Source organism: Myxocyprinus asiaticus, chromosome 1 (assembly GCF_019703515.2).
Source record: "Myxocyprinus asiaticus isolate MX2 ecotype Aquarium Trade chromosome 1, UBuf_Myxa_2, whole genome shotgun sequence".
NCBI lineage: Eukaryota > Metazoa > Chordata > Actinopteri > Cypriniformes > Catostomidae > Myxocyprinus > Myxocyprinus asiaticus.
In genome coordinates this window covers 4,667,654-4,686,317 of record NC_059344.1, presented here as the reverse complement: position 1 = coordinate 4,686,317, position 18,664 = coordinate 4,667,654, and the positions used below count along the sequence as shown (strand labels likewise).

Below are 18,664 nucleotides of genomic sequence, written 5' to 3'. Positions count from 1 at the left end.
TTATTTGGCTGCCTTCAGGGCCTTTTGTAGCTATAAGCGGTATAAGTGGCCGTATAGGGTCCCTGAGTCACCAGGGTGCCCCACAAAGCAAGGTCATTTTTAAAAAAATATAAACTAAAAGCTCCGAACAAGACTCAGGCAGCTGTTATGGCTTAATTAGACATTTATAGGGGGCCCCCTTTTGGCAGGAGAGGGAAGGGAGTATGTAACCAGTGTTGTAAGATTGGGCGGGTTTCCGCCCGGGTTCCCGCCCAATTGGGCTACTTTCAATAGATTTGTGAGGGGAAAAATGTGCTTGGGTGGGTGGTCAAAATTTGGGCTGCTTTGGAATGATTTTGGCAGGTTTTTAAAATGATAAAATTAAGAATTTCCACTGCCCATGCAACTAAAATAAAGAAAACGTCTCCACACGCAATCATTCAATCAAATAGCCAGAACACTTTTTGACAGAAAATGTGTTTAATCCAGGTCAGAGGAGGTACGAGTTGCCACACCCACCAGTAAGTTCTGAATGTGTGCGATGTGCAGGTGTTGCTCGTTGATTTTTATGATAGAAATTGGGCAATCTTAACAATGACAAAGCGGTAAAAATGTAAGAGAACATATTGAAAATGGGGAAATGACCTTGATATCAAGTGGTGGTTAATGCCAGGACTTATCTGTGGAGTTTTTCTTGGAGAAATTGCACCTTTTGTGTTTCTCCTGATGCCTTTTGGCTAGAAGTTCAATGCTGTTGAGAACACTGCGGGTTGTGTATCATAAAGTAACATGACTTAAAAGTGACTCTTGAATTTGCTGCTCCTCCTTGACTCATAGATGTGCACACAGGAACATGGAATGATTGAAAATCAGCTGCGTTACGTCCAAGATGACATCTGTCTAGGAACTTTGACTGTTCTGTGTATTAGCAAATTCACCTTTCTTAAATGACTACAAAGATTTACAGTTTTCTTGGAATTTGGAATGAGCCATAACAGTGTAAAAAGGTAGGACAGATTATATATAAGCTGTATATGACATATTAATTAAAAAATAGGCCTACTGAATACCAAAAACATAACTGCAATCATAGTACAATGGCACACTTTTATTATTTGGTGTCTTGAAATCCCAGGGTAGCATATTTGTTCCTTTTCTGTGCGTGTGTGTTTGTTTAAATGTGTGAATAAAAAAAAAATGGTAAATGGAAAGGTGTTTGGAAACTTTATCTTTGCATCGCTTAATTGTGTTGTCAAGGTTATAAAGGCAGTGCAGTAGTATTATGGTTAATGTGCATTTCATTTTCACATACACTATTTAGATGTTTTTTATGCATTTGGGCGGGTTTTGAGCAATCATTGGGCTGGAAAATGTCAAACGAATCTGGCAACACTGTATGTAACTGCAAGAAGAGAGTTGTAGCTAGATGTGACAGGCAGCACATGCTCAAAGCGCTTTTCATCATTATAAAGTGCACCTACAAGTAGAGAGCGGAAAAAAAGGATAAGGAAGAGGAGGAGAAACGCAGCCAGACCACTGGTGAGAAATGAATGCAAGCTAGTTACCTGGCTAGATGGTGTTTGTTCGTTGCCATGCACGTTTTGCAGTTGTGTCCGGTTTTTGAAAGGGACATTTCTGCTTGCTATATGATTTATGTGTGGACAATAGTATTGTTACAATAGACATAGTGTAGCTAGTCAAGATTAGCTCACAGACTCTATGCTACTATATTCGTTTCAGTTTATTAGCTAGCTAGCTAACGGTAGTTACAGCAATGGAGATGATTCACTCAATCAAATTTGTCTTGTCTGCATTATTTTCAGGTGGGATATTGAAATAATTAGTGGCATCAAAGGCAGCTGGGGATTCAGGTACACAAATTCTTTGTAAATGACTATTTTGAATGTAATCATTGCATACAAAATGGCTAAAGTGAGAGCCTGTCACATATACTGGCGGCCAAAAGTTTGGAATAATGTACAGATTTTGATTTTTCGGAAGGAAATTGGTACTTTAATTTACCAAAGTGGCATTCAGTTGATCACAAAGTATAGTCAGGACATTACTGATGTAAAAAAAAAAAGCACCATCACTATTTAAAAAAAGTCATTTTCATTATCAAATCTAGACAGGCCCCATTTCCAGCAGCCATCACTCCAACACCTTATCCTTGAGTAATCATGCTAAATTGCTAATTTGGTACTAGAAAATCACTTGCCATTAGATCAAACAGAGTTGAAAGCTATTTGGTTCATTAAATGAAGCTTAACATTGTCTTTGTGTTTGTTTTTGAGTTGCCACAGTATGCAATAGACTGGCATGTCTTAAGGTTACTATTCGGTTAAAAATGGCAAAAAAGAAAGAGCTTTCTCTAGAAACTCATCAGTCAATCATTGTTTTGAGGAATGAAGGCTATACAATGCTTGAAATTGCCAAAAAACTGAAGATTTCATACAAAGATGTACACTACAGTCTTCAAAGACAAAGGACAACTGGCTCTAACAAGGACAGAAAGAGATGTGGAAGGCCCAGATACAACTAAACAAGAGGATAAGTACATCAGAGTCTCTAGTTTGAGAAATAGACACCTCACATGTCCTCAGCTGACAGCTTCATTGAATTCTACATGCTCAACACCAGTTTCATGTACAACAGTAAAGAGAAGACTCAGGGGTGCAGGCTTTATGTGAAGAAAAAGCTACTTTTGAAACAGAAAAACAAAAGAAAAGGCTGGAGTGGGCAAAGAAACACAGACATTGGACAACAGATAATTGGAAAAAAGTGTTATGGATCTTAACCCCATTGAGCTTTTGTGGGATCAGCTAGACTGTAAGGTGCGTGAGAAGTGCCCAACAAGACAGCCACATCTATGGCAAGTGCTACAGGAAGTGTGGGGTGAAATGTCACCTGAGTATCTGGACAAACTGACAGCTAGAATGCCAAGGATCTGCAAAGCTGTCATTGCTGCACGTGGAGGATTTTTTGATGAGAACTCTTTGAAGTAGTTTTTTTTTTTTTCAAATTGTAATGGTAATTTTTCACGTTATTAATGTCCTGACTATACATTGTGATCAGCCGAATTCCACTTTGGTGAATAAAAGTACCAATTTCTTTCCATAAGATCAAAATCTGTACATTATTCCAAATTTTTTGGCTGCCAGTGTAAATTGAATTTTTGCTGCAAAGTAAGATTTTGCTTAGGGCCCCCATATGCTCAGAAACAGCCCTGGCTGCCTTGCAAGCACTGCGGTTTTCTTAAGGAAATGTAAACCTAGTTATTTTTGATGTCCAGATGGCTAAGAGATTATGTGACTAGTGATCGGTTTATAAGAGAGGTGATCAGGGGACTGTTTTAAAATGTGAAGTGTCATCCAAAGAATCAAACACAGTCTCTAAATTATAGACACCTACACATACATACTCAAGTGCCCAGTTTCCAGTCATTTTGGCATTTTATAGCCGTTGATTTAAAAAATATAGAAAAAATAATAATATAGAAAACATGTTCTACAACTGTGTTTTTTTTTTACACTTTTGTGGGAAATCAATTTACAAATGGCTAACTTATAGTTATCTCTGTATATTAAACTGGGATTGGAGAAGCTTTTTAACATCCAAATCATCACACACACCAGTTTAAAGATGCTTGATGTTAATTACTACTGTTAATGTAATACATTTGTAATCAAAAAAACATCTCATTGGCACATTAAAATGAGCAGAACAGTAGACAATGCTGTCCTTCATTATGAATTTCACTCCCTGCCTCTCTCTCTCTTTCTGTCACTGTGATTAATGACTGTACTTTTCTCCATGGTGAGTCGTTGTCCCCTGGAAATTTTCCAATCCAGTGGAATCACAATGGTTGAGAACCTCACGGCAGCATTGTAAAAAAATACCCACTTCATAATCTCACTTCCTGATTCAGAGAGTAGAGCATATTGGTGTCCCATTATTCTGTTATAGTGTAAAAGGTGTGTGAGAGAGAGAGATGACTGTACACACCCTTTTGCTTTAATAGCATTAGTTATAGTTGATTCGTTTCAATTGCATCTATAATAAGTAGGTGTGTTTATGTGTATGTTCACTATTGTCTTGGTTGTCCAAACCGTCTGCTCCTGTTATCTCTCTGAACTAGGCCAAGTCTCGTTCCATAATTACACCCTATGAAAATATCCGGGCTGTGTCTAATTGGTCTTTTCTGGGTGACTGTTGTGTGTGTGTGTGTGTGTGTGCGCATGTGTTTGAGTACTGGGCACAGAAGCTGTTTCTCTGTGTAATTGGTGATGCTGATTTTGCTGGTTTTGGATTCAGTTCGTTCAGTCTCTTGATGTGTGCTGTGGTCAGTTCCTATTTTTTTTCCCAACCATTTCATCAATATACCGTAGATACATGGCTCTCTGGAATACTCCATTCTGATTGGTCAATCGCGGCATGCGGTGGTTAAATATTTCGGAATAATGACCTCACATTCGGGGATAAAGTCATATCAAACTAGTCATCTGGGTATTGCGAGTCGTCTTTCCTACTTTTCGTATCACTTTATTTACAAGCTAACAAAATAGTTTAAGCTCCAAGCTGAATTTTAAATGTATTTATTTATTTGGTAAATTATCTTGTAATAAGCAGGATAACTAAGAGTAATTTTCACAATAACAACATATTACAGAAAACGGGCGAATTTGTGACTTTTCGTTCACATAAAGTCCGAAAAAAACAACATATGAATCCAAATTAACATGTATTTATACTAAAGTAATACAAAAATGACTACAAAAGATTTAGAAGTGAGTAGTTTTTCGAGATTTACTGTAAATCACTTTCACGAATCAGCCCCCAAATGTGGTCTCCCGTCATGTTCTCGTTATACTGTCCTTGGTAGCGGCATTCAAAGTCCAGTTTATCCTGATGGAAGCGCTCTCCTTGCTCCTCTGAGTACGCTTCTATGTTCTCCTTGAATTTATCAAGATGAGCTTCAAGGATATGGACTTTGAGGGACACCCTACAGCCCATTTTGCCGTAGTTCTTCACCAGAGTCTCAACCAGCTCCACATAATTTTCGGCCTTGTGATTGCCCAGGAAGCCCCGAACCACTGCGACAAAGCTGTTCCAAGCCGCTTTCTCCTTACTAGTGAGCTTTTTGGGGAATTCATTGCACTCCAGGATCTTCTTTATCTGTGGTCTGACGAAGACACCGGCTTTGACCTTTGCCTCAAACAGCTTAGGGAAGAAGTCTTGAAGGTAATTGAAGGCTACCGACTCCTTATCTAAAGCTCTGACAAATTGTTTCATAAGGCCCAATTTGATGTGCAGTGGTGGCATCATCACCTTCCAGGTGCTCCCACTTGACGTTGTTCCTCCCCACAGAGAACTCGGTCCGCTGTGGCCAGTCCCGCCTGTTGTAGTGCGCCTTGCTGTCCCTGCTGTCCCAAAGGTGTCCCAAAAAAACATTTTAAAATTAAAAACTTTTACAATTTTAAAAATTAACACATTTTATAACATAAAATTTTGAGCAACAATTGTCCATCTTACCTTCCAGAGTTTTTTTGCAGTGCTTGCAGGTGAAATGAGGTGCCCAGGGTTTGTCTCGATCCCTGACAGGCATGCCGAAATATGCCTTGTGGGCCTCACACATCTTAGCAGATGCTTCCACGGAGTACTTTCTTGCTCTTATGTTGATAAATTGGCCGCAGACATAGCAAAATGCGTCTGCCGGATGCTTGCAGCCTCTTGATGCCATCTCAGATAAATGCAGATATGTATCCACTTAGGCAGCTGGAACTAAACTTAACTGGTGGGCTTAAGGCCCCTGTATTTATGCTACTATGTATATTACTGGAAAATTCTAGAAAGTTCTAGAAGTTACTCCAAGTTTACTTAGCACTGAATCTATCTGGAATGTTCTGGAAAATGGGTACATTTCAAATTATTACTGTCCTGGTCACACAATCAAAGTATGTGGGGAATAATAGCCATTTTCTATACTTCTGAGGCATAAGCAATTAGGAAATAACACTTACTACCCAGGAACCAAAAAAATAAATAAAATAAAATTGTTACATGGTGCAGGCACCAACAATCATCCGTGCGATTATCTAATCAGCCAATCGTGTGGCAGCAGTGCATAAAATCATGCAGATAAGGGTCAGGAACTTCAGCTAATGTTCACATCAACCATCAGAATGGGGAAAAAATGTGATCTCAGTGATTTGGACTGTGGCATGATTGTTGGTGCCAGACGGACTGGTTTGAGTATGTAACTGCTGATCTCCTGGGAATTTCACGCACAATAGTATTGTACTTGTCTTGAAAATGTTTTGAAAATTTGATTATCTGGGCATTTTGTAGATTCTTTTATGGTAGATATACGTGCCCGGTCACTAAAGACCGAGTTCTTTTGTAATAATGTTTGGCGAAACACCTTAGCATTTAAGGGGTTAACAATTCATCCCCCTCTTTTTCTTTTCTTTTCTTTTTTTTTTTTTTTAAGCCAATTGCTTTATTTTTTTTATCACAGCCATGACCCATGAGCTGATATTTGCTAGGCGGTTGCAGGTGGTATTAGGGGGAGGGACGTTCTCATTCTAGGGAGCATTTAATTGGATGAAAATCTGTGTAGTGCAAAATGATATCATAAATATTTTTGCTCTGTTTTCCTGGAAAGAAAAACTCGAATGTAAAATTTGTCTAATCTTATAAATGCTAATTTTGACAAATTTTAAAAGTACATTATAGCATATAGGCGATCTCAAACCTAAGAGACATGGACTAAAAGACACAAAACTGCAATATTGATTTCATCATGTCTTTAATTGCTGAAATATTATTGTCTCCATTGCCGCCACCATTGCCCCCGCAAATAATATGCTCATGTGTGACACACAACAGTAAGCGAAGTCTTGCTGTCTCTCCATTTCTCTCTCTGTCTTTTCCATTTTCTCTCGCTATTTCTCAGTCCGCGATTCGTCCTCTGGGGGCGAAAGTAATAACACCTTTTCCTGATGGACATATTGAGCAATAAACTCAAGCCTGCAGTCATATGTTTCACACAAACACACACACACTCTGAACAACAGCCACGAGCTCTGGGAATCCAACACCAACCGCCTCCGAGACGAGAGAGATCAGAGAAGAGGATGGAGAGAGAGAAGGGCAAACAGATGGAGAGACATTTTGAAGAATGAATGACAGCTCAGACCGCTGGGGTCTGTGTCACATGATCAGAGAGTGAACGATTGGATGTTGGCAGTGATTTAGGGACTCAGCGTCCAATCAGCCACCCCGCGTGGAGGACCATATTGTCCCCTCAGAGGGAGAGAACAACAAGACAAACCGAATGAAGAGTGTCAATGTGTGTATGTATCATGTGTGCCCTGATCAACAGATGTGAATCCATTGTGTAACTTTCACATTTATGAGTCCCTTAGTAGGTGTCTTTTGTGTGACGAAGTATACTATGCAGTCCAACTACACACTTCTTTCTTTGCCAGATCACAATGGTTACAGGTTTGTTCAAATACCTAACACTATTTGAGCAATAGTTGAGCCTTAGCATACACCCGACATAGTCTCATTGAATGAACGTTATTATTACTCCTTTTTTGCAAACTGACTTTTATGTGCCATGTCCCACGTTTTGCCGCAGTTTCATGAAATTAACACTAGAGGCACTACAACAACTGTGCATTTATTTCACTTTCACACAAATCATGATTACAACAGCTAATTACAACTTTATAAACATATATTTTTTGCTCTGATACTCACACACTGCTAAGTTATGATATCGAAACACTTTTCCTATAGCACATCATTTGAAAAATGACACATTTAAACGCTTGTATTACAGACCCACCTACATTTACACACTTATTCCACTGTGATTAGCTTGCGCAGTAGCTCACTTCATAGAGTGTTGAACTTTAGACTCGGAAGTATGCGGTTCAAGCCCAGCCAAACACACAAGCTGACACGTGAGACGAAAGAAGAAACAAAATTATGAGGTTGCTTCAGAGAATGTGCTTTTAATGTCGCATTTGCATTTTCCAGACTATCGGTGAGGTTTAGGTTAGGGAGGGACGTTTTACTCATTAAAACCTCCATCTAATAATCATCTTAAAAACTTTTAACTCACTTTTGGCGCCCCCGGCTGGACATTTCACTTGAAAACTGCAGCAAAATGTGTAATGAAGCATGTAATTTCGTTTTGGAAAAATATTGCCACAGTCACAATGTTCATGAGATCAGGCTGCCGACACCATTCAAAAGAAAGAAAGAGAGAGACATGGTGCTTATTTAAAATTTTTGTCTGTGGTTAAAATATAGAATATACAAACTCAGAAGGCAGAACAAGCAAATGTCTCCTGCAGTGTAATTAAAACAAAGTCGTACATTTGCAAACTGGATGTGTGAGCGTAATATTTCACCTTTTAATATGAGGATGTGTACGTAGAGCAAAAATGGAGCTATTGATTCTGCTTCAAATTCTTTGCTTTGAAGTGTAACACACACATTCACACTAATATAAGGTTGGATTGTTTGTGATAATACTACAAGAATCTGGATTTGACGGAAATGCCTTTCCGGCAAGTACACAATGGAAATGTTCTTAATTTTGATGTTCTTTTACAGAAAAAAAAAAAACATATTATGTAGCACTGTTCTAAAAAGTAATGAGATGGCTAGTAGCTACCAAGACAGCATTTTATCCTCTTACGCTCTGCAGGGTTTTTGGGCTGCCGCCTGAAATTTTTTACACTCAAATTGAAAAGCTCCCTGTTCACACATACAGTGGACTAATTTCATAAAAATGGTCTCATTTTACAGATAACCCCCTATATATATATAATATATATATACAATATTTGTTATAATTATATTACCCATGTTAGTGTTTGCTGTGCATTTTTAAGCTCTTTAGAGTATTGTAGCGATAGCTTAGCAACATGCTAACATCACACTGTTTAAATTAATAGTGAATGAAGTCTCTAGTGCATATCACATGAGCAGCGCTGTTTGTGTAGCAGCGCACAGAGTTGCTGTATATGTTGAGTCTTTCATATCAGTCCAATCATTTTATTAGGGCGTTGTCTTGAAATGTAGCAGCCTATGTAGGCAGTATACAGCAAGGCAGCTCAATTGGTTTTGGAATAGATTTGTGATAATCACATAATAAGGCATGAGCTGCAGCTAGCAGGGGCAGCAGTGTGTGTGTATTGCATATTTATGATTTCTTGTATCCTTTTTAAGCATATATTTTGATGTTTCTTTGAGACACCGCTATGCTTTTAAACTTTACCTTTACAAGGAAACCTTTTAAAATGTGGAGATGCAACTCATTGCTTTTACATTATTAATGCAAAAGTGTGTTTTAAGCTTTATTACCCTGATTTGTTTGTGTGTGTGTGTGTGTGTGCACGCAAGATATGAATGATTGTTAGCTTAGAGGAATTGCATTGACTCTACCACAAAGGAAAATCATGCAAAATGAGATGACAGAGTGCAGGTCAAATGTGTGTATGTGTTTGATTAATATTTTCAACCCGGCCTTATAGAATCACGTTACTATACCTGCATTTTAGGGAAATCGTTTTTACGTGACTTGTTGTACGTATATCGTGGGAGTTTCCTGGTGAAATGACCACTAGAGGTGCTATAACAAATCACAAGTAAAATGGCATATTATCAGTTCACAAACACTTCATGTTTGCCCTTGTGATATCATAGCACATGTTACTATAGTGCATGACTTCTAAGATATACTGTACATGTTAGCATTACATAACCAACTGCATTTACAAACTTGTTCAAATGCAGTCAAACAGTGTGGTAGCTCAACCGATAGAGCATTGCTCTAAAGGGTATGATTGTGAATTGTGTTTTCGTTACACTTTCTGTTAGGTTTAGGTTAAAGTTTTAGGGTATGGAGCCAAGTTCTTTTTATTAAAAACTCGATAAAGCATTAACCCCTAAAATCCTCACCTGTTTGAGAGAATGTCTAACTCATTTTTAGCACCACACAGTAGACATTTCACCTAGAAACTGCAGCGATACATGTAGCTGTTGAATCATGCAATGTAATTTTGCCAAAAATGGTGCCACAGTCAGAGGCGGACTGGCCATCAGAAGAATCAGGACTTTTCCCGGTGGACCGTTCGCCAAACAGGGCCTTGATATGCCAAAGTGGTCTGCAATAATCTGAAGGGGGCCGCGAAATGGTGTCGCGATATGCCGAAGGGGACAGCAAAACACATTGCCACAACCCCCAAACGCATAAGCAATAGTGATGCTTGCCTAGAGAGAGAGAGAGGTATTCAGGTGATTCAGTGCAGTGGAACCATTACATTGACACTCCCATCAGATAACATTTGTGTTACAGGATTGTGTTACTGTGTGTGTGTGTGTGTGTGTGTGTGTGTGTGTGTGTGTGTGAATGAGACTGGTCCTATTGAAGGCTTCTGTTGTGCCACACAGCACAGTATTAGAGGAAACCAACACACCCTGATTGTTATCATGATATGGACACTGTCCTAGATGCACACACAGCTGTGCAGATAACACACATTTAATGATGTCCAAATAACAGTGTGCTGCTTTTGACAAACTTTGCACTTTAATGTCATTCTAGTTCTGGAATATTCTCGTTTTTTTTTTTTTTTTTTCAACGAGACACAAAACAGAATGAATACAGATGATGCTGAAGTTGTATTTTACATCAATTCTTATCCTCTGGCATCTGCTTGTGTTAGTATGTGTGAAGTCTCAGCCCATGGACCGTCTGTAGACAGTTCGCCTTACCATCTGATGCATACTGTACACAAAAATGGCAAGCGCTAGATGAAATCGACAGTCTGATTGACTGGCTCCAAACCTTAGTTCTGGAGGAGCTTGTTCATCTAGGCCTGCCATTCATATCTCAAGAATACTTCCCTCAAACCTGTGATGATTTCTCCAGCATCCCTCCACCTCCCCAACTCCACCATTGTATTTTATAATGCCTAAACCAATTAGTGTTAAAAACTGACTTTTTATTTCTTGCTTTAGTTGCATTGTCCCAGGGTGGGGGCTGGGTGGGGGGATGATCTCAGAGCTCAAGCCTAATCCCGTGCTCAAGCCCCTCCATTATGCACAGCACACTAATGAGCTCCGGGACTTTATGAACCTGTGAACTCTTTAAAAATGCAAACTTCGGGAGTTGGAGGTGCTTCAGTGCACCTGAAAACATAGTCATGTTTACAAGGTGCTGGCATTCGTCATAGTTTGGTAAATTTTATGGTTTTGTGACATTAAAGGATAGTTCACCCAAAAATGAAAATTCTCTCATCATTTACTCACCCTCATGCTATCCCAGATGTGTATGACTTTCTTTCTTCTGAAGAACACAAATTATGATTTTTAGAAGCATATTTCAGCTCTGTAGGTCCATGCAATGCAAGTGAAAGGGTGCCAAAATTGATGCTCCAGAAAGCACATAAAGGCATCATAAAAGTAATCCATACGACTCCAGTGTTTTAATCCATATTTTCAGAGTGATATGATAATTGTGGGTGAGAAATAGATCAATAATTCCTTTTTTTGCTTGAAAGTCTTCTCCCTGCCCAGTAGGGGGCAATATGCATGAAGAATGTGAATCACCAAAAACACAAGAAGATGAATGTGAAAGTGATCTGTTTCTCACCCACACCTATCATATTGCTTCTGAAGATATTGAGTCTTAAAAAGAGCTGAGAAAGTCTTCTAAAAGTCTTAATTTGAGTTCAGCAGATGAACAAAAGTCATACACATCTGTGATGGCATAAGGGTGAGTAAATTATGAGAGAATTTTCATTTATGGGTGAACTATGCCTTTAATTCATTTACCAAAACTTGTAAATAATACAGTACTTCAAGATACCGTGAAAAAAAATCTAGATGACCTAAAAGCCAAACTGTTTAGAGTGCACTGTTGATTCATTTGCATGAACGAGACAAGATTTACAACCAAGGACCACAAATAACACTCGCCAAACACCAAATGCAAGTAATTACAGTATTAATTTGGTGAGTTTTGACATGAAGCATAATTATGTAAAAAGAAAGAAATCACTGAACAGGTGAAATCCACCTCCAGATTGCATCAAAGTTCTGTTGGAAATGATCATCTGACTCCTCATTATCGAGCTTATTACAAGACTACTTGCCAAATAAATAAATGGAAACGAAACATTGATTTGCATTGAAATTATGTAATTATATGAGAAGAAATAAATCGCTGAACAGGTAAATTCCTCCACCCATTTGGGTCAGAGTTCTTTTGGTGTTTATTCTGTAAATAATGACTGTTTTACAAGTACTTGCCAATAAATAAATAAATGGATATGAAACATTGATTTGAGTTGAAATCATTTTATAAGCTTACTTGCAGAGATTGCACAGTGATCCGAGAAGCAGAAAAGATGACAAATTGGCTTATATATGTGGAAGTGCGGTTGTTACTCGGAGATATCAGACCGCTAGATGGCGCCATTGACCAATCAGAATCGAGTATTCCAGAGAGCCGTGTAATAACTGTTGTTAATTATCAATTTTTTAAACACAACTACACACTGCTAAAGACTTCCTCTGTGTGTTAAGGGTGTAATTAATCCATGATATGAAGCTTTGGTGCATGCCAAAGATAATATCTCCCAGAGCAATCTTTTTTTGAAGAGTTGATTGCGTGCATCAGCTTATGTTTGTGTGTGCATGTTGAGCATATGTTAACACCGGGGAGTATGCAACCTTAAATGTTTTCCTTTGCCAACTTTAAGTTGAAGATGATCCAAGCTAGTTTCACAGCTAATAACTGTGTTTCTGGACCAATACCTTCCTCAGTTTTTGTCTCTGTCCTCAATGGAAGGAAATTTCATTTAGTTGATCACAGAGGAACATGATTTAGAGGGAACGCCTGTGGGAATGCAAAAGTGGTTTGGTAAAATCACATGAGAGGTGTAACCGTAGGTGATAATTTCTGAAAAATCTCACCCACATTTATAGATGTACAGAAGTGACTCATTGTCTTACCCCAGAGTCCCAAAGCACACCACAATGTGTTGCCTCTTGTTTTTGTGTGTGCGTACGTGCATGTGTGTTTAACAAGTGTAATTGTTCACGTGTGGCTTCACGATTCTCACTTGCACAAATAGTGATAGAAAATGGAAGATGTGCATTGCAATTGCATTAATGGGAGAGTTTCACAACTTTGAATGTATGTAGTTGATGCAGAAAAGGAAATTGATGGACATTGATGAAATTCTATACTTATAAATTCTCTGCATTTTGTGGACTAAATCCTCATTCTATCTGGCTGCAGTGTGTTTGTGACAACACGTGTTTTGAAAGAACATTTCACCCAAAAATGAAAATTCTGTTATTATTAACTAATCAACCTCGTATTACTTTTTTTCTTTAATGGAAAACTAAAGGAGATTTGCACAGCGTTCATGAAGTTCTTTCCTATCTAACAAAAACATACAGTGACAACGGCTGTGATGCTCCCATTAAAGTATTGATAAAGTTGTGCATATGGCGCTGTCTTCTCAAGCCAGACGATAGCTTAGCATGACAATCAGACTGAAATTTAAGGTGTTATTGGCTGAAAATGTACCCTTTCTCAAAATGCATCCGTTCCACACCACATGTTCAAAACCTGGCATGTCGGGTTCAGTTATATTGCAAAAACAAACTGCAAATAAAGCAGTGTTTCCATCCCATTGTAACGATGCTGGCAGTGCTGGCAATGACGAAGATGAGAACCCAAGTGCAGTTTATTTACAAAAGTGAATCCAAAACCCTAACTATAAATGTGAAACATGAACTTGACTAGACTTAAAACATGACTTGACATAAACATAACATGGCTTGACTTGGCTAGAAAGAAACACATCCACATACATTCACATTCAATACTTGACAAAGACACAATGGAAAACATGAGGCTTAAATACATGGACATGGGGGAACATAAACCAATGAACAAACAGAACTGATAACAAGATAATTAAACAATAAACCAATGAAAACATGACACATGAACATGGAAGGAAAACAGGAATCACATGACAAGGGAAACAGGAACTAAACTTTTCAAAATAAAAGACATGAATCAACAAAATACACATGACATATCCCCCCAACTAAGGGGCGGCTCCCGACGCCCCAACACATAAAAAATACACGTAGAACATGACATAAATTCAAAGTTCTGTAGGGAGCTGGGGGTGTGTCTTGAGGCATGGGGCGTGTGACCAGGGCAGAGTCTGTGGGGGGTGGAGCCATGAGAGGCTCGAGGGGCGGACCCATGGAAGGCAGAGCCATGAGAGGCTCGAGGGGCGGAGCCATGGAACTTAGTGCACGGAGAGTAGTGAAGACTCGAAGGGTCAGGGTGGAGCCAATGGCAGGGAGGACCAAGGCGGAGCTGGGGGATCAGAAGACTGAGGTGGAGCCGGTGGGACTGAGGACCAAGGTGGAGCCGTAGGGAAGGAGGTCCCCGGTGGAGCAGACAGATCGGAGGGATGAGGCGCAGCCAGAGGATCGGAGAGCCAAAGCGGAGACAGGTGACCGACAGACCAAGGAGGAGCCGGAGGGACGAGGGACCCGGCAAAGCCGACAGGCTGAAGGACCGCAGTGGAGCCAAGGGAACGCAGAGCTGAGGCAATGTCGAGGGACCAACCGGCCAAGGCGAAGTCCAGGGCTCGGAGGGTCCAGGCGGGGTCGAAGGGCCGAAAGTTCCCCTTGCCTGCTAAGGGTGGGTATAAGGGTGGGAACCATCTCCAGGTCCAACTGCTCAGGCGTGGCTGTGACATGGCATGGAGCAGGCTGAGGCGTTGTGTGACGTGGTATCTAGCAGGCTGAGGCGTTGCTGTGACGTGGCATGGAGCAGGCTGAGGCGTTGCTGTGACGTGGCATGGAGCAAAAGATGGTGCTAGCTCAGCGACCATGACGTGAAACTCTGGCTTGGCGGCCATGACGTGAAACTCTGGCTTGGCAGCCATGACGTGAAACTCTGCCTCGGCGACGGCCATGTCGTGGAACTCTGGCTCAGCGGCGGCCATGTCGTGGAACTCTGGCTCGGCGGCGGCCATGTCATGGAACTCTGGCTCAGCGGCGGCCATGTCGTGGAACTCTGGCTCGGCATCCGCCTCCCCCACATTGAACGTGGAACCAATGATCTGTAGGGCGAGGTCGATATATTGAGCCAGGCTGAGGGAACTGCGACTGCCAGGCATCAAGGAGGAGATCGGCTCACTTAACCCCACCCTAAAAATGTCCTTGAGAGCGACCACATTAAAATCCACCTGGCTGGCCAGAGTGCAAAAGTCCTCTACGTAATCCTCCATGGGACGATTCCCCTGACGTAGCCGTATGAGTCGAACTGTTGGGTTCATAGTTGTGTCAAGTATTCTGTAACGTTGCTGGCACTGGCAATGATGAAGACAAAGACAATGATGAAGATGAGAACCCAAGTGCAGTTTATTTACAAAAGTGAATCCAAAACTAACTAAAAACGTGAAACATGAACTTGACTAGACTTAAAACTTGACTTGACATAAACATAACATGGCTTGACTTGACTAGAAAGAAACACATTCACATTCAATACTTGACAAAGACACAATGGAAAACATGAGGCTTAAATACATGGACATGGGGGAACATAAACCAATGAACAAACAGAACTGATAACAAGATAATTAAAAAATAAACCAATGAAAACATGACACATGAATATGGAGGGAAAACAGGAATCATATGACCAGGGAAACAGGAACTAAACTTTTTAAAATAAAAGACATGAATCAACAAAATTCACATGACACCCATGTCTTTGAGAGAACAAAATCGTCACTTCTGGGGAAATTGCTGCAAAATAGAAAATGGAAGTTGAAGCCACTGTGGCTCTTTTGTTAAATTGTATAAATCATGTGAGGTTTAGAGCGCAGCTCATCAGAATTCAGTGCCAGAACTATCCGTTTTATAAAACAACTCGAAGCATTTTTGGGTGAACTGTTCCTTAAACTCTTCAAATGGTAGTAAAGATGCTGAATATGGAATAAAAATGGGTGTTACATCTTCTGGAGTCTGTTGCTAGTGTAGATACCTGAACCCCCCCCCCCCCGTGCTCCAGTATTTGGTCTTTCCCAGTTCAAACCCCTCTTGAGATTACAGGCCTGAAGAATCAGTAAACATAAGCATCTATTCATATCCACGACAGTGAGCTGAGCACTCCAGCATACAACAGGAAGCTTTATCCCTGGAGCCCAACAGCAAAAACAACAGAATTCTGCAAGAAGGAAAGAGCGAGTGAGAGATGGAGGGGGGAAGGAGAAAGAGGTGATGAAAAGCTCGTTGGTAACCACAGTGAATCGCTCCCCTTGACGTTATGTCTATCTCTTTCAAACCTGTATGTGGTTGAATGTGCGTGTGTTCTGCATCTGCTATAGAAGAAGTGCCATATGCCTGTTTATGATCGTAATTTGGTGTTATTTTCTAACTGGTATGAGTTCTCATTAACACTAAAGCAAAGGTGCAAAGCATCATGAGACTTTACACCTTGGCTCCTACAAAGACATGTGGAGTTATTTATTAATGTACTGCCTGCAGCTGTATTCTGTAAGTGAACTGAGTGTGTTGACCTGATTTATTTTTCTTCTTTTCTTTGCCACATAATTGATGAGTGAAAATTTCCTTGTCATGTTGACCTTTGACTCAAAATTCCATGGCTGTCATATATGGAGCAATCGCTCGCACGTCTTCTGAAAAATTATGTCAAGTAGTGTGGTGTAGCTTGTCACAGATGTTAATAGCAAGGCACTTTGACATATAACATTCCACTAAATGATTTCCATATTAATATATCCTGGTATTTACATGGGACTCCAAAGGTCTACCATGGTATATGCCAAAAACTATGGTTTTGCAGTGTTACATGTCCAAAAACATGCTTCTAACATGGTACCCTGTCCAATCAGCCATGGTAGTAACATGGTACTTATCGGTACTTTCTTGTTAGTGAGCAGCGACTTGATATTGCTCGATGCTGAACCCTTGATGTGTTGAGTAAATTATATTTTATCAGTTGTCAAATCAGTGCTAACATACAGTTTCTACTTTGTGTGTTCATAGGTGACTTTAGTGTTGTGGGACACAGAACAAACCACTGATCTCCAAAAACTAGGAGTGACCCCAATTCCTACTCACCTGGCCAATCCATGGCAAGGGGCAGAGTCATTTACACCAGCCAATTCGGAATGAGGGGTGGGGCCATGGAGGTTTTACAAGTGCTGTTATTGGCTAGTCTGCTGGGGCCTGCAACTCTAGGTAAGTCTACATCGAAATATCATGCCTACAGCAGGTCAAGGTAAACCCTGGAGTTTGATGAAAAGAGTTTTTGCTTATCTGTTCTCAAATCTGAATCGAATATCATATGGGGAACTTTTCATATGTGTTACATTTTTCATATAAGTTAATATTTAGAAGTTCAAATGTCAGTAAAATGCAGTTACCATTTACATTTAACCAAGGTACTATATGTATGAATAAATCAACATTTGAAAAACTAATTTGACCTGAAACAGTTAAACCTCACCTTTTCCTTATGGTGGATACAGATAGTAACAGAACTCAACTAGGCTGCCATGGGTAAAAGCACCTGTGATTGGGTAGTTAATACAACACTGAGTATGCGGTTAATAATTATTTATTTATTGTTTGTTTTGGGGTATCCATGTGCTGCAGCTTGTCTAATTAAAACCGCTATTGTTTTATATTATTCCATTTTCCCCTCCATACAGTTGTGTGAGACTCACAGTATGTGAACTCACACAACAAAGTGCAAATAACCTGAAATACTCTGACATATACACACACAAAGCCCTAAAGACTGTGTTTTTAAATGCACACACCAAAAATGGTACATGTGTTTATGGTTCTGTGACAGCTGAAGGACGTGCACCCCTTATTGTAAGGGAGAAACAAGTGTATGACGTCCGACAATGAACAAGGTGAAATATAGACATAATTTTGAATTCGTTGGGCAGAAAAACAAAAACATTTTACTTAATGAGTAATGTGATTACTTGAAGTAATCAGATTACAATTTTTAGAGAACTTTAGAGAAGTCATTTGTAAGGCTGTCGATTTAACGCGTTAATTTAGTGTGATTAATTATATAGAAAATAATGCATTAAAAAAATTTACGCAATTGATCGTGCCCACTGATCCTTAAGTAAATTTCATAATGAAAATACTGATTTTCCTACCATATGAACAATTCAGGCCGTATCAATAGGTGGCAGTGTGTCTCAACAAACCTCACAAGCAGTGCAGCCATAGAATGAGAAGCACTCACTGTGGAAGCACAGCAGGTTACAGGAATCTTGAGGCACGATTTTCAAAGTTTCTACTACTTTTAACTTGACACTGCATGTTAAAAATGCATCGTTTGTGATGCTGAATACCAGTGAGATGCTCCAAGCGCGTCTGTCTGAGGCACGTACATGTACATAGAGCGACAATTAAACATAGCTCAGATGGAACGCAAGAACATGTACTGCGAGAACTTGACACACTGATGAACTCAATGCAGAACAGATTGCTGTCAACTGTAGGCTTTTTCAAAGATATCAGAATTAAACAAACAATATACTGAGTTCTCAAGTATTTTTTT

The 18,664-nt window shown here is 39.8% G+C and overlaps 1 protein-coding gene across 1 annotated transcript in view; it reads left to right on the top strand.

The window, feature by feature from the left end:
* Window positions 1-18,664, top strand: part of LOC127442559 (adhesion G protein-coupled receptor L3-like) — a 332,967-nt gene that overhangs the window by 86,588 nt on the left and 227,715 nt on the right. Inside the window, exon 2 of the mRNA XM_051700690.1 lies at window positions 17,122-17,316. Coding sequence (XP_051556650.1) covers window positions 17,208-17,316 — 109 coding nt within the window. The 5' untranslated portion in view covers window positions 17,122-17,207. The remainder of the gene's footprint in view (window positions 1-17,121; window positions 17,317-18,664) is intronic.